Source organism: Schistosoma mansoni (assembly GCF_000237925.1).
Source record: "Schistosoma mansoni, WGS project CABG00000000 data, supercontig 0183, strain Puerto Rico, whole genome shotgun sequence".
In the NCBI taxonomy this organism is placed as follows: domain Eukaryota; kingdom Metazoa; phylum Platyhelminthes; class Trematoda; order Strigeidida; family Schistosomatidae; genus Schistosoma; species Schistosoma mansoni.
Window position 1 is genome coordinate 1 of NW_017386067.1, and position 15,520 is coordinate 15,520.

At 41.0% G+C, this 15,520-nt stretch overlaps 2 protein-coding genes across 3 annotated transcripts; both read right to left on the reverse strand.

Moving 5' to 3' along the window:
• Window positions 1-850: 850 nt before the first annotated feature.
• On the reverse strand, window positions 851-3,111 carry Smp_013200.1 (60S ribosomal protein L10, putative; the record flags this gene model as incomplete). 2 transcript variants are annotated; one of them, XM_018794698.1, is made up of 4 exons in its annotated part: window positions 851-1,062; window positions 2,497-2,659; window positions 2,695-3,000; window positions 3,035-3,111. In XM_018794698.1, the coding sequence occupies 4 exons, from the start codon at window positions 3,055-3,057 to the stop codon at window positions 988-990; spliced, it is 567 nt and encodes a 188-aa protein (XP_018647022.1). In that variant the 3' UTR covers window positions 851-987. The 2 variants fall into 2 exon arrangements, with proteins under 2 accessions (XP_018647022.1, XP_018647021.1); XM_018794687.1 differs by having other exon boundaries at window positions 851-1,066; window positions 3,035-3,057.
• Window positions 3,112-12,775: 9,664 nt separating this feature from the next.
• Smp_129290 (hypothetical protein) lies at window positions 12,776-13,283 on the reverse strand (the record flags this gene model as incomplete). The annotated part of the gene is made up of 1 exon (XM_018794710.1): window positions 12,776-13,283. Exon 1 carries the CDS (start codon window positions 13,097-13,099, stop codon window positions 12,776-12,778), a length of 324 nt encoding a protein of 107 aa, XP_018647023.1. The 5' UTR covers window positions 13,100-13,283.
• Window positions 13,284-15,520: the final 2,237 nt, after the last annotated feature.

The window sequence follows — 15,520 nt, forward strand, 5'->3', positions numbered from 1 at the left end:
ACACACTAGCCAATAACTCAATCTCCATCGACACAAAACACACGACATCAATTTACACACTCCACTTTACATTAATCGGTTCAACCAACTATTCACAGGAAGTCACCTTCTTCACGTAGAAAAACACATCCCACCTCTTTTCACCTGAACTGCTATGTACACGTGTTTTCTCCGTTCTTCAATCACAAGCACACCCATCGATAAACATAATGGAAAAGTATTTAAGCATCTACTTTCCGTTACACCTCCATAACACCTTCGCCTTAAGACAGTGTCAGGTGTCCTCATGTGTGTTCTGTAGTGACATTGCATGTTGAAGATAGTATATGATCACTAGCACATCGAGTTCGACTTTGTTCTATTATTCTTTACTCAACTTATACAGTAATGTACTTAGAGAGAATTCAGATCATGGGGTGTGTAAATGTATGGTTTGACATCTTATTTTGGAGGCTATAGGTGAATTACTAGGCAATGATCTGGAATTCAACTTTTCGTGTTGCTACAGTATTATGTAAGTTATCTTTGAGTATGATTGATCATTCAAAGGTCCTAGATGTGCCCTCCTAATAAAACCACGTGCTCCGGTTTGGGTATCCGGGCAGTATCACAGTCCACACAACAAAGTAACTTGTGTGGCGCATACGTATTCGCTGCTCTTTTGTACAAGTCTTAATGTATTAAAACAAATAAAAAATCATTATTTAATACCACATAACAACCGGTATTTGTTAAGATTATACCCTAATGTTATAGTGTTTAGATGTATAATTTGGCTTTCCACATGATCGCACTGAATAGCACTAACAGACTACGAGATCAATCACATAGCCGAAAGAGAAGTGAAAATTTTAAGAATTATTACCAGATATGTATTGTGGTCTTATTTTTTCTATACAGTGATTCCAGCTAGACGTGCCTGTGTTTGTTTCCATTGTTCCAAGGGGCCATGAGAAGGAAGATACTTCACACCAACACCGTCCGAAACTAGTTGTCCTTTGGCACACATTTCGTTAAAACTAGTTCTAGGCCATTTTGTGAATCCCCAGTTACGTGACACGGCTATCTATTGATTTAGATACAAACACATCGAGAAGACAAATAATAAGATTTATGTTAACATGATCTCGAGATCCTAATGATTTGGGTAGGATTTGGAATACAAAGGAGTAAAAAAAATTCGATGCTTTTGATCCTACAACTGTTATATAAGTAGGGGTTTGACTTGAATATTTCTCGAAACTGAAGAGTGTAAGGCATGACATGTTTATCAGTTATGGTGGTATTGTTGTGGAAAGATTGAAAAGTACATACTTAGACATGAATATACTCCGACTTCTAGAAAGGTCCTAGTACTAATGTTACTGATTTGAAAGAGTTGATTAGTAGATTGGACCACGTATTTTTGTTAGGTAGCTAGATATGGCCAAATCTGTAGTGTAGGTTGCAACTGGAAAATGAAACTGTAGCATGTCACAACCAAAAGCACTGGCGACACATCCTAAATTGAACATTGCTATTATCAAGTTTCTAGTTAATCGTTTAACTAGATGACAAAAGTAAACCTGGACAAAAAACAATTATGATTAGCGACAAAATATTTGTCAAAAGCGATGGATTGGACACATGTCAGGATCCTAAATTGTCAATACTAAGGTAACTGTAAGAACGATATCGGGTGTACATGCCCACCACTTCGTTCGTAAATGAAAATAACATACACTTAAAGAACGTATATTATTACTCAAATGCGAATGTATATACCCAAAAAAATTAGTTTAAAAAGCTAATAAACGTACATCGTTCAAATAGTAATTCCAAATAATAGTTTGGAAAGGTAATCTTGTATCAAAATGGCCATAGCTCACGTAAATGAACTTTGATTACTTGACTTCATTATTGCACACTGAACTAAATCGATGACGGTATCATCGACTCTTGTAATGTGCATCACACGGAAAAAATTACTAACAATACGGTAATGGCTACCCAAGTTTGTACACTATTTGCCCACGATTTTAGAGGGCAAACTTATGGATTAACCACGGATACAGCAACTGTTTGCTTTTTAACGGAAATTCATATGCTAGGACAAGGCCCACACAAGCAATTCTGAGTCGGTAAAGCTTTATTTTCATTTCGAGAGGCAGCTACAACTTACTCGAACCACGAAACTGTACCAAAACGATCATAGTTTACATGAATAAACTTGACTATTTGGTATCAATATTGCGCATTAAAGCAAACCAACGAGTTTCGTCGACCCTTGAAATGTGCATCATGCATTTTGTAAGTTATCCGTAAAGCATGACGGCTTTTGGAGGGCATACTAGTCACAAGCAACCAGAAAAAGCACAAACATCTATTCGCTTGAGTCATCAACCCGTGGTAGTAAGGGCTGAATACTAGGATGCTAATTAATAGAATTAGTGATAGCGAAAAAATACAGATGCCAGTGGTCTTAATGAAACCTACAAGTCTTAATTGAATATTTACCTTTTGTCGACCTGGGAATTTCATTTTGGCACGTCTGAGAGCCTCGATAACTTGAGCTTGATGTTGATCACGGGCTCGAACTGACATTATGACTTGGCCAATATCAACGCGTGCAACCGTTCCCTGGGGCTTACCGAATGCACCCCTCATACCTGTTTGCAAACTAAGCACGTGTGTTAAGAATGAAGAAGTAAGTACCGATCAGCCCCTGCACATGAAAGCATTTTATTGATACGGATCACATGAAATGGATGGACGCGTATCCGGCCATGAAATGAATCTTTCCCACAATGTTTCAGAAGATATTTGTTTGCACAAATACGAGCAGCTTCTAATGCTTCACTGGACAGTTGTTCGTATTCATCTGATATCATATGGACGCACAGAGGAAATTCTTCAACATTTGCTTTTTTCTTGCCCAGATCAAAGATTCGAATCTTTGGGTCTGGGACACCACGACAAAATCTTGACTTAGGATAAGGTTTATTTTTGCAATATCGATAACTAGTAAATGTAACCGACAAAGGAAATCACATACCATCTAGCAGGTCTCCGGCCCATCTCGACAACCACGACTGAAGTCACGCAAATGCAAACTTAAACAATGTTCAATGCACAGTAGTTGGACAATGCATACAGACAGGAATCAATATACAGTCTTCCTTAAAAACACAATGGATCGATAGACACGTTTTAGTGTTTTCAGCATTTTCCTGGTGAATATCGAGTTTTGCTTTGAAATTGTGTACAGATTGAGTTCATATCACTTGCCGAAGAAAGACATTTCAGTTCTTGACCGTTCTCTGAAAAATCCGAAATCCCATCCTTATTCAGTTGTGACTTTCGGAGTTCTCTCTCACAGTTTTCACGGTCAGACATATTATGGCAAGCTCTAATACCCCAAAAAACTTACGTTGCGTCGAGTTTAAGGTTCGTATAAACACGGGTCCCGGTTAACAAACGGCAATCCTGAAATTTTATGAAACTCACCGGTATCCCTATTCAAACCACACAGTGACGTGTTTATATACACGTGGTAAAAAACCTTGTCCTAACGTTCCTCAGTCGACGAACGGCATAGCCATCATTGGTTACTACACTTATGCGACACAACTTCAAAACAATCTGATTTTTTGAAAAATATCGACCATAAACATACAGTGGTGCCGAAACAGTCCTTTTGATTCCAGGATTGTATGATTTTTTAGTTTGGCCTCTTGCTCGCTGAGTTCTTGACCCAAGTTCCGGCTTCCTAGTGTGGGTATGTATTTTCCCGAGACCAACAGAACTTGTTGTTGTGGACGGTGAAAATATTAAGTCCCAACAATTTTTCCGAGGGTAAAGTGTTCGCGTAATCCTCTAGTGTCATTGTTTTCATCATATGTTTACTACTTGAAGAGCTAGTGGTACCAGGAGTCATTTTAAAAACCCTGTACCTTCAGGTACTTTCACACCTACACAGGTTATTCTGGCCCTTGGATAGACTTTTTGAGTCGTTATCCACATTAACTTCAACCATGTCCATTGTTCTTTTACAACCTTTAATGTGTTTATACGATCGTAGGTGTGTTCATTCCCTTACTCGTCGCGTCTTGGGCTTACTTTTCTTTCTAACTACAAATAGCGAGTAGAGCTTTATAAAATCAAGTTGGCTATTTCTATTGCTCGAGTTGGCTCGCGCTTCTCTCATCATTTGTTTACAATGCCGAATGTCCAAATTATATGCTCCTCAAGTACTTTCGTTACTCCACCTGGAGAGCTTCTAGTGTTATTACCGGTTCAAAGTCCAGATAGAAGGTTCGGCAGCGGATTGGCGATCCCATCCCGTAGGAGAGAACTGTGACGAATAAACGCTAGCCAAATACTTTTGCGCCCGACATTTTATATCCACGTCATCATAACCTGGATAAGTGGACAGAATGTATATAAAGTGAACTAGATATAACTCTGCCTGTAGCACTTCTGAGTTACTGTCGATTCGAAAACTGGGTGAAGGAGGAGGGTTGGGTATAGGATCAGCAATCCCATCTCATGGGAAACAACTTTTATAAACAAAACGTTAACCAGAATAAACAATCTTAATTGTGTCTTAGGAGTCGAAGTATCTATGACACTTCATAATGAAAGCCGTGATTCTTCGGAAGTCACGAGCCCGATACCCCTTCTGAAAACCACAGCAACAATTAATGTAACTACGTGGGAGGACTAATCAAATAGCTAAGGAAAGTAAAAGATAAAACTTCACGGTTCTTGAAAACCCACTGTACCTAAGCTGGACAGAAAAGGTTAGATTCGGGAGAGATTCTAGTGAACTCTGTTCACGAGGAATAGAATGCTCTGCCCTAATGTTGTCCGAAGTAGAAAGAAAATCACTCATAGAACGAGAATCTCGTGGATCCGAAACCATCAGAACTTCTTTCAAAATAAAGAAGGAGGGAATCACAACTAACGTCATCCAATGTCATGCATCCACCAATGATAGCAATGAGGACAACAAAGGTGCCCAGGAAAGGACATGACCATCTTGATGGGAGACTTAAATGTCAAAGTCGGAATGAGCAACAACGGATATGAAGAAATCATGGAACGACATGGACTGGGAGACAAGAACAAAACTGGTTACAGTCGCACTATATTCCGCCTATAATGAATACACAGAGCTACCTGGAAAAGCAGAATTTCAAAGGTTTAATATAGACTCCCTTCAAGATACTGACAATCTCAAAGAATCCCACTTTTACCTGAAGCGAAAAATTCTCAGGGTAAACGTAGAGTAGTTCCACACACCAACTTTGCCAGACAACGTCTCAACAACCCAATTGTTGTTGACAATGAAGGATGTCAGAGACGCTTTTAACTGCATATGCAGACGTTCCACTATTCCGTTTGCTATCGGATGGTAGGATGTCGTCCGAATACGTCTGATTCCGAGGAGTTCTGTGAACTGTTGGAAGAGTGGACTTTCGGATTGAGCTCCTCTCTCGGTTGTGATGATTGCTAGCACACCGTAGTAGGAAATTCAATTTTCGACTAGGGCTTTGGTTACAGACTCGGATGAGGTGTCTTTTATTGGCACCGCTACAGACCATCATGTAAATCTATAGATGCATGTAAAAATATAGTTCGATCCATTCGAAACCGGCAGTGGTCCCACGATATCCATGTGTATATGCTGGAATCTAGTATCTGGGTGAATGAACGAACCCATTGAGGAGCTAGTATGACGATGTACTTTTACTTTTTGGAACTTCGTGCATGCCTGTGTCCAATTAGCACACCGCGATTCATGTTTGGTTATACGAAGCGTTCGCTCATTAGCTTCACCGTTGCTTTTATCACCGGATGGGATATACCGTACATACGATCGAATATCTTCTGCAGCAATGGTTTCGGGATGAATGGTCGCGGTCGGCCTATCGACATATCACATATCACTTCTGTGCTACACAGCTGAACATCTTCGAATACTCATGATGTTGTATCATTGGATTTTAACTTGCTTAATTCAATATCCATCTGTTGCAAATTTGTCAGCCTGTGGTAATCTATTTAACTTGGAATAAGTGTGTTTATCGCTGTTCTTGACAGTGCATCTGACCTTAAAGATATCTCATATTGGACGTGGACTGGGAAATAAATCCCAACTGTCGGATCCCCTTCGGAGAATAATTATCTTGCTTTGGGCTTAGTGCTTTTGTGAGCGGTTTGTGGTCTGTGTACACAGAAACATTTATACTTTCTACCATATGTCGAAAATGTTATATTGCCAGGTAAGAGATAGCAGTTCTCTCCCGAAAGTACTATATCTCATTTGTGCAGGATTCAATTTCTTCAAGAAAAATGAAAGAGGTTCTCACGTCCAATTTACTACTGTTATGAAACGGCTTCTGCCACCACGTTCGATGAATCGGTCGCGATGGCTAATGACATTCCCTTTCTTGTTTAGTTAGCATCGTTTTTGTTTAGTGCCTTCTTGGGGTTCTCGAATGTCTGTACCTCCTCTGCTGATAGATGGAATGTCCAGGCATGTCCTCGTGATGCGTCATTCAATGGTTGAAGTATTGCTGCACATTTCGGAAAACGAATCGTCTATAATAATTTATTAGCCCGAGAAATCGTTGTGACTTCTTCCATGAGTCGGGTAACAGATAGTCTCGAATAGCATCGACTCCCGTCGCGATCGTCGTAGTACTTTGAGAATTTACTGTGTGACCTAGGGACTGTAAGCATCTCTTTCCGAACTCAAACTTCTCGACGTTTATAGAGATGCAATGTTCTCGTAGTCACATAAATAGTTGTCTTAGTTGCTGTAGATGCTCGTCCGTAGTAGCGCAGGTTACTAGTAAATCGTCGATGTACGCATATATTCCTGGTAAACCTCTGATGATCTGGTCGTTGAAAGGTTCGCGCTGAATTCGGCGATCCGAAAGGCATGAGCAGAAATTCATATAACACGAATAGGGTCGTTACTGCTGTTTTTTGTATGTCCTCTGGCATGATAAGAGTGTGATAATGTGCTCTAATTAAGTCGACCTTCTAAAAGACAGTGGCGCACTCCATACTGTTGGTAGAGTCGTGGATGTGCAGTATAGGATATCTGTTGGCTTCTCTTTGTTCGTTGAGTGCCCGATAGTTTCCATACGGCCCAATTTCTCCTTTCTTTTTCGGGACCATGCGTAACGAGGATGCCCACGGGCTGCTCGAGGAAGTTACATTGCTTAGCCTCATTGACTAGTTGAATTCTTGCTTCGGTATTGTTAATCTTCTCGGATTCAAGCTTTTTGGCCTTGCAGTCGTTGGTGACCTGTTCGTTATGATGTGGTGCTGAATGAAGTTTTTGAGATCCGCTTTATTGTACGTTACTTTCACGAGTTCGGGAAATTATGCTAACAAAGATTTATTTGGATCACCACGGTTTTTATCTATCACCAAACTCACGGAAAATGGTTCCGTAAGTATTCCTTTTATCGAAGTGGTGCGGTTACCGTTTGTAAGTTGGTGATGCCGTGGGTCTACTAACATATCGAAGTTTCCCCGGAAAATCAATGTCTATTATGGGCAATGACACATCGGCTATGACAAAGTCCTAGCGGCACAAAGCGCTTTGTCAGAAATTCAGGGGCAAAGTCCGTTCGCCGTATGTTTTAATACCCGATTTGTTCACCACTTTTAGCACTAGTGGTATATCAAAGTTTCTTCTCTCATCGCTTACAGGAGGTACAACTTTGATTTCTGCTCCCGTATCAACTACGAGTTGCGCGCCCGTCGTCCGGTTTTGTGTATAAAACAGGGGGCTATTTGTAAGAATTGTGCTCGCTGATGCAGTCACCATGGACCACTGTGGGGATCGTTCTCCTGTTATGTTAAATCTACGACGTCACACACACTTTCCAGCTCTATAGCTGTAGATTTGATGATACCAGCATAGTGAGGGAGCTGGACGTCTTTTGGAAATCCATTCATTTCTGTCGCACGAGCTATCTCGAGACTATATTCATGACCTTTCTTTCTGTGTTAATTTTGCGAGCTTGCGGCACAAAACATTTATCTCTTACTGTAGTGTACCGATCCTGTCGTCTACCATCGTGCTGCGTAACTGAGGACTTATTCGTCCTGTTCTTCCGTATATTCTATCTGATATTTTTGCTATATTGTCTATGTCGGCTTCGGAATCTCCGACGGCAAAGATCTGTTGTACATTTGACGGAAGTCAGCGAAGTCAGAGTTGATAAAACAGATTGTTGTCTACTTTCCTAACTCCCGGCAGACTTTTCATATAATTGTTTTTAGCTTTGATGGATTTCTTTTCTCCATTTATACTTGATTAGGAAGCTGAACAAGAGATTGTTAGTCAGTTAGAGAGACAGTTTCAATTACAACTTGCTTTAATACGTCGTACGGCTTTTCAAGATCCGGTTAAGCTAACGCCTCTCCTACGCTATCCGCTCCTTCGTTTGGAAGGAGTGTACTTGAGTGGCCAAATTTATCTCTTTGTAAGTTAATGCGGTGAGCTAGAAAGTAACTTTCGAATCTAATAAACGACAACTGTGGGTCAATGGCTTTAAAAAGATAAATGGGAAGATTAGGAGCATTTACGGATGGCGTTTGCGGTAAACTTGACACGATATTGTAATGTTTAAGATTATTTGAACTACAGTATGAGCTGGTAATCCTAGCAATAACGCAATTTAATCAAAAAGTATTAGGTGAGCACAAACGAATGTACTGTATTTGAAATTCAAAATTCAAACAGTTATCAATACAAAGAAATCATTGATTCATTTAAACACCACATCCACCACAGCTTAAATTGGAGTGTAAGTGTCTGTAATCGCTTGTTCGTCTTCTTCTTAAGTTCATCTTACACCAGTCCGACAGTATATTGGATGTAAGGTCTGTATTATCTAGAATGAACTCGTTAGTATTATAATTAACAACGGAAGTTGGAACAGACTCACTTGGGTCCTGGAATTTTATTTGATCAACATGTCGGTTATGTATACCCAAGTCATTGATATCCAGAATTCTCACCATAGATTTTCCAACATTCTTTACCACGATCCCCGTGGCTGGTCAAAGATCATTTCCACGATAATATGTAACTTCTGCAGACTCCAAACACCTCATATTCGAACGGAGAATTCTTCCTTTTTATAGCTTTGATGGAGTCTCTTTCGTCACAGAATATTTAACATTTCTATATTGCAGTAGAGATGTATCCACTCCCCTCTCCAGTTCATTAAATGTTGAAGCAGCAATAGAATCAATAGCAATTTTCAATGTCCTGACAAAATTTTCTGCCTGACCATTAGAACAAGGGTGCCTGGGAGCAGTAAACAGATGTCTGCACCATTTATCATTCAACCAATTAGTGACTGCATCCGCAGCAAAATGAGAGTCATTATCATTCACTAACACCATGGGAACCCCTTTTCGACTAAACACCTTCCTTAATGCTTGGATTGTGAAGTCAGAATTCGGTGAAGTTGTGAAAAAAACTTTAGGCCACTTAAAAAAAGAATCAATAATTACAAGTGCATAGTATTTGCCGAGAAATGGACCACAATAGTCTGCATGAATTGTTTGCCAGGCCTCCGACGATGCTGGCCATGGAGTCCACTTCGAAGGCTGACTTTTTAGCTTGTAGTGGATGTCGAGTCGAGGACGGACTATGATCACCACTACAATTCGATTACGCGCCCAAAAACGACTTGGTTCCTCAGATAACTCGTAAACCAGAAGGCTTTATTAATCCAGATCAAGTATATTTATTGGCGATCTCGTGGTATAGAGATAATACCGAGACGTGCCAAAGAGTACAGGCAAAATGAGCAGTGCGTGAGCAAGTTCGAACCAAACAAGGCGGAGAGCGAAACAAGAAGTGAAACTGATACAGTTAAACAAATACAGTAAAACAATCTCTGGTACGATTGGTTACAATAATAATGATTGTTTCTGTTATTCCAATTGTGTTCTTATCGAGACTGGCCGGTCACTACAAGCTAATGACATTTCTCACAATTGTTTGCTGTACGACATATATCTACATTCATCTCTGGCCACCAACATGTGAGTCTTTCCAGGGACTTAATTTCTCAACACCTAGATGTCCACTATGAAGATCATCAAGGACAGGTTTGCGTAATGAAGGAGGAATAACAACACGATCATTTAAACACAAAATACCGTCAGGAGTAGTAGATTACTCGTCCCGCTTTGAATAATAGGCAGGAAATCTACGTTTCAGATTAGCATTCCAACACTTCCGTATAGCACTGAGTATACATCCAAAGTATCTACGAGTTTCTCTAATGAGATCTGGACGTATCATCGGTAAAGGTTGCACTAACAAGCAGTTTGAAGTATTAACAGGTCTATCTTGTAATAATTGTCGAGAAATGTAGTCAACGTGTTGAATTTGTTTTGCACTCCTGTGCTGAATCGTATAGTCATAGGCACTCAAAGCAATACTCCATCGTTGAACCATAGCAGCTGAGGAACGTGCTAAGGATTTTTCAGGATGATAAATGAACTTTAAAGCTTCATGACCAGTAACAATAGTAAACTTCTTTCCAAATAAATATTTATGAAGTCTTTTAACAGCCCAAAACACAGCTAATGCTTCTCGCTGCGTTTGTGAATAACCTTGTTCAGAAACAGAAAGTCTGCGTGAAACACAGATAACTGGCCTACCTTCCTGTTCCAAAACTGTACCAATACCCACAGGTGATGCATCAGTAATAAGAACAGAATGTACGCTGGGTGAGTAAGTTTGAAGAACAGCATCACTTTGAAGAGACTTTAGCAGACTTCGTAAGCATGACTCTTGTTCCTCACCCCATTTGACTGAATTGGATGTCAAAATATTAAATAAACAGTTTGCACGACAAGAAAAATTGGGAATAAAACGAGAATAGTGCTGAAGAGCAACAACTAGTGAACGTAATTCTGTGATATTTTTTGGAGACGGTGCATTTGTCAGTGGAGCTAGTCGTTTCATATCTGGTCTAAAACCATTACCATCAACAAGGTTTCCAAGGCATTCAAAACTAGATACACAAAATGAATACTTATTCGGATTCACTGTAATATTCTTCTCAATTAAACGACGCAATAAAGCAATAGGTCTCTGGCCATGAACTACTTTATTAATACCATGAACGATGAGATCATTTTGATAAACTTCAACACCTTCAATATCGCTGACTATCTTATTCATAACTTCCTGAAATATGGTTGGAGAACAACTAAGACCAAATGGAAGGAAGTTGTATTTGAACAGATCAAAAGGAGTGTTAATTGTTGTCAAGATAGATGAAGATTGACCTAAAGGGATTTAAAGATAAGCATCTTTTAAGTCAACTTTCGAAAATACTTTAGAACCATGAAGTCGATTTAGGATATCTCCAGCCCCCATCGTCGTGCATGTTTGCTTCGACAAACGGGAGTTCAGTGTTAATCTAGAATCACCACATATTCTAGAGGTCTTGCCATCCGACTTCAATGGCGTAACAATAGGAGTAACTCATGCTGAGGACTGAATTATTATATCTTCAATTATATCTTTCGCACACAAATCGTTCAGTGACTTATGTACTGCTTCTCGAAGACCATAAGGAATTATTCGTCTTTTAAGAAAGATTGGATCACTCTGTACTTGAAGGTTTATAGGCTGAATTTTCATACCTCCACTACACTTAGCATACACAGCTATCAAATCTTTAAGTAAAGCATCAGAATTCGCTGTAGAAGAGACAATCCCACTTTAAGCCTTTTCAAATTTTTTATACTCAGTATGGTCAGTCCTGTTTCACTAACTAAAAATTCACAAGGTATATATGAAGAATTGTCATCTCTTATTAGCAATTCACAACATCCTCGTATAGGCAGTCTGTGTCCTGTAATCCCCAGTATTGAGACCTCAGTGGGTCTTACCACAACATCCGGATCTAAAGATTTCAAGTTCTTGAATGAAATAATAGACTCTATACTACCTATATCCACAATAAAGTCATGAAATGAACCAGGGGATGTATATAATCGCTTTTGAATATGAACATTACCTTTCGAAGTGGTGGATAAGGATAAATGATCATTAGGAATAGCCGAATTATCGTGATCTATGTTACAAGACTTAGTAATACTTGAAGCAAAGTGAACAGTAGTTTTGCATACTGACTGAATGTGTCCTATCTTGCCACATTTAAAACAATTAGCATTACGAAATGCATGTAGTGGATGTCGAGTCGAGGACGGACTATGATCACCACTACAATTCGATTACGCGCCCAAAAACGACTTGGTTCCTTTGATAGCTCGTAAATCAGAAGGCTTTATTAATCCAGATCAAGTATATTTATTGGCGATCTCGTGGTATAGAAATAATACCGAGACGTGCCAAAGAGTACAGGCAAAATGAGCAGTGCGTGAGCAAGTTCGAACCAAACAAGGCGGAGAGCGAAACAAGAAGTGAAACTGATACAGTTAAACAAATACAGTAAAACAATCTCTGGTACGATTGGTTACAATAATAATGATTGTTTCTGTTATTCCAATCGTGTTCTTATCGAGACTGGCTGGTCACTACAGGAGCCCCCCGCTAGAAAGGGTTTACACTTTCGATACGTAGCGGTTTCGTTCGTGGGACTGATCGCGAAACGTGCAATTGTAGGACGAAGGCGTTGGCAGAACAGGAAGTGATCGTTGATCCTCGAGTTGCCACCAAAAGTCTTTGACGTAGAACGGTACCAGAAGGAACGTACTGTGTTGATTGTTTGGATTAGCATGCTACACCAGAGTGGTTTGTATCCAGAATCTGAAGGTTGCGTTCGTAGAGGTCCGAACCAGAAACGCTGCAGACGTAGGACGAAACCAGATTGAGCCAAGGAACCAGATGCGACCAGGATAACCATGTTCGGGACCAAATGTATACCATACGTATTTGGAGCCAGAGATGTCGATTGAGTGCGTTGACTAGAGCGTGGGTAATCAGGCCAGCTTTCGCCAAAGTTGACTGAAGTCGACGATACCGGAACAGCGATGGTCGGAGGCGTAGGCTCAGGGTAAACAAAAAAAATGAAAGAAAAAGAGAAAAGTGTAGCATTCGTGTAGTATAGGGTTAGGGTCCTATACTGTATCCGCAGTTGGTTATGAGGTTAGTCGAGAAAGCGTACGGGTAAGCGTACTCGGCGACCGGAACGTGAGACGGTAGTCTCGTTCGAACCTCGTGAGCCTGCAATCTCATCCGCAGTCAAGGGCGGTGTGGTCTGCTGGTCTGGACGTGAGACAGAAGTCTCGTCTGTAGACGGGGCAGATGACACGTGCTGTTGACTGGGACGTGAGAATGAGATCTCAGAAGCATCTAGCGTGGGATCCGAAGTAGATGTAAAGAAACCGCTAGGAGCTTTGATGGGTCTAGCATTGGGTCTCGGCTTATCAGGTAGGACACTGTCATCGACGTGTGCTGGCATGAGACGATCAATGCTGACTACTTTGACGCGGCCATGTCGATCAACCTTGAAGGTCTTTTCGTGACGGGAAATCACGTGAAAAGGGTCTTCGTAAGGCTGTTTGCTCAGATTGACCGTAAGTTGTCGTGTACCATAGTTAGGAATGACTGAGTCATCCGCAGCGCGTAGTCGAAGCATCGTAGCTTGAGACTTACTGTTACTGATAGGTATGACAGAAACTTGGGCACCTGTATCCACTAGGTACCTAGCGTTAGTGCGATAATCGTGCACGTAAAATAAACGGTCAAACTGAGGTGAAGGGCCGGTGAGTACGGCCGTATTTACTCACCGACTCGGGAAGTTCCCGCCTTGTATGAGCAGGGAGCTCGACAATGACGGGCACCGGCCCCGAAAGCACGGTGAAGCCAGCACCAACTCGGACTCGCTTCCGAAACCGCCTTTTGGCGTGGCTTGGAAGATGCCCGCTTGGGACGAGTCGTTACGGCTTTACGGGAACGTGACCTGGGTCGGGGGACGTAGGGGATTGGCACATTTGAGCGGTCTCGGAAACTGAGACGAGTATGGATACATCCGTCCCTATCCCCATGAGCCGAAGGTCGTCTAGCATCGAAATCCATGTTTGAACGAGAAGTACAGGCGACAACATAGTTGTCTTTGGCGCTAACTCGTGCTAGAATTTTGTCTGCTATGAGGGCCACCTTGTTGAGTGGGGTGTCCTCGAGCAGAGCCGTAAGAGTTGGTTGGATACTCGCTGGTAAGGCTTCAAGCCACAGCTCTTTGACTATCTCGGAGTCGGCTGTTGTGTTTCCTGCAAGAGATTGCAGGCGCGTGAGGTGGTGGCTCGGCTTAGCATCACCCATAGGGTGACGTGCTAATAGAGTCCTCAATCGTTCCTCTCTTGATGGGAGGAAATGTCGAAGGATGGCATCCTTAAGACGGTCGTAAACGTTCGGAACGTTCGGATTGAGGACAACCTCACGAACAGCAGTTAAGTGATCCCCGGGCAATGATTCCAAAGCATAGGCGTACTTTTGCCTTTGGTTGGTTATGCGGCGGATCTCAAATTGAGATTCCAGTGCCGCGAACCAGACTTCTGGATCATGAGGGATGAAAGGAACCGGTCGAAAATTAATAGCCTGTACCTCGGAGTCTATAATATTTATACTATTCTTATCGTTATCCACCATAGTAAGTTGCCAAGATATTATATATTGAAAATATCAATACGAATATATGCAACAGAAGTGGATAGATACACAGACTCACCGAATTGATCTGGGTTGGAAAAATGGCCAAATTTGAACTGTGCTCGATGAATTGCGTTACCAGTTTTGGTTCACCAGATATTGTGCGTGTTCCAAATAGGGTTCACCAGTTTGTAGTGGATGTCGAGTCGAGGACGGACTATGATCACCACTACAATTCGATTACGCGCCCAAAAACGACTTGGTTCCTTTGATAGCTCGTAAATCAGAAGGCTTTATTAATCCAGATCAAGTATATTTATTGGCGATCTCGTGGTATAGAAATAATACCGAGACGTGCCAAAGAGTACAGGCAAAATGAGCAGTGCGTGAGCAAGTTCGAACCAAACAAGGCGGAGAGCGAAACAAGAAGTGAAACTGATACAGTTAAACAAATACAGTAAAACAATCTCTGGTACGATTGGTTACAATAATAATGATTGTTTCTGTTATTCCAATCGTGTTCTTATCGAGACTGGCCGGTCACTACATGCACATGAACTACGAGAATGAAATTAGCCCCAAGATAAGCATTTACCGAGATTTTTCTCACCTTCGTTGTTTGCTTTGCAGTTCCTTGTTGAATCGCCTTTCATATTTTCACGAGAATAGAAATCACGATTAAACGAACGCAAATTTGATCGACCCTGAGATTGTATTTCATCATGACGACTAAGCAAAATATTAGAAATTTTCATCGACTGAATATCAAGTTCATTCACTGCTTCGTAGTTAATACATGCAGTTCTAGCATTTTGAAAGGAACAGCTCTTTTTCCAGACTTGGTATGCTAGTTCCTGAAATTAATCG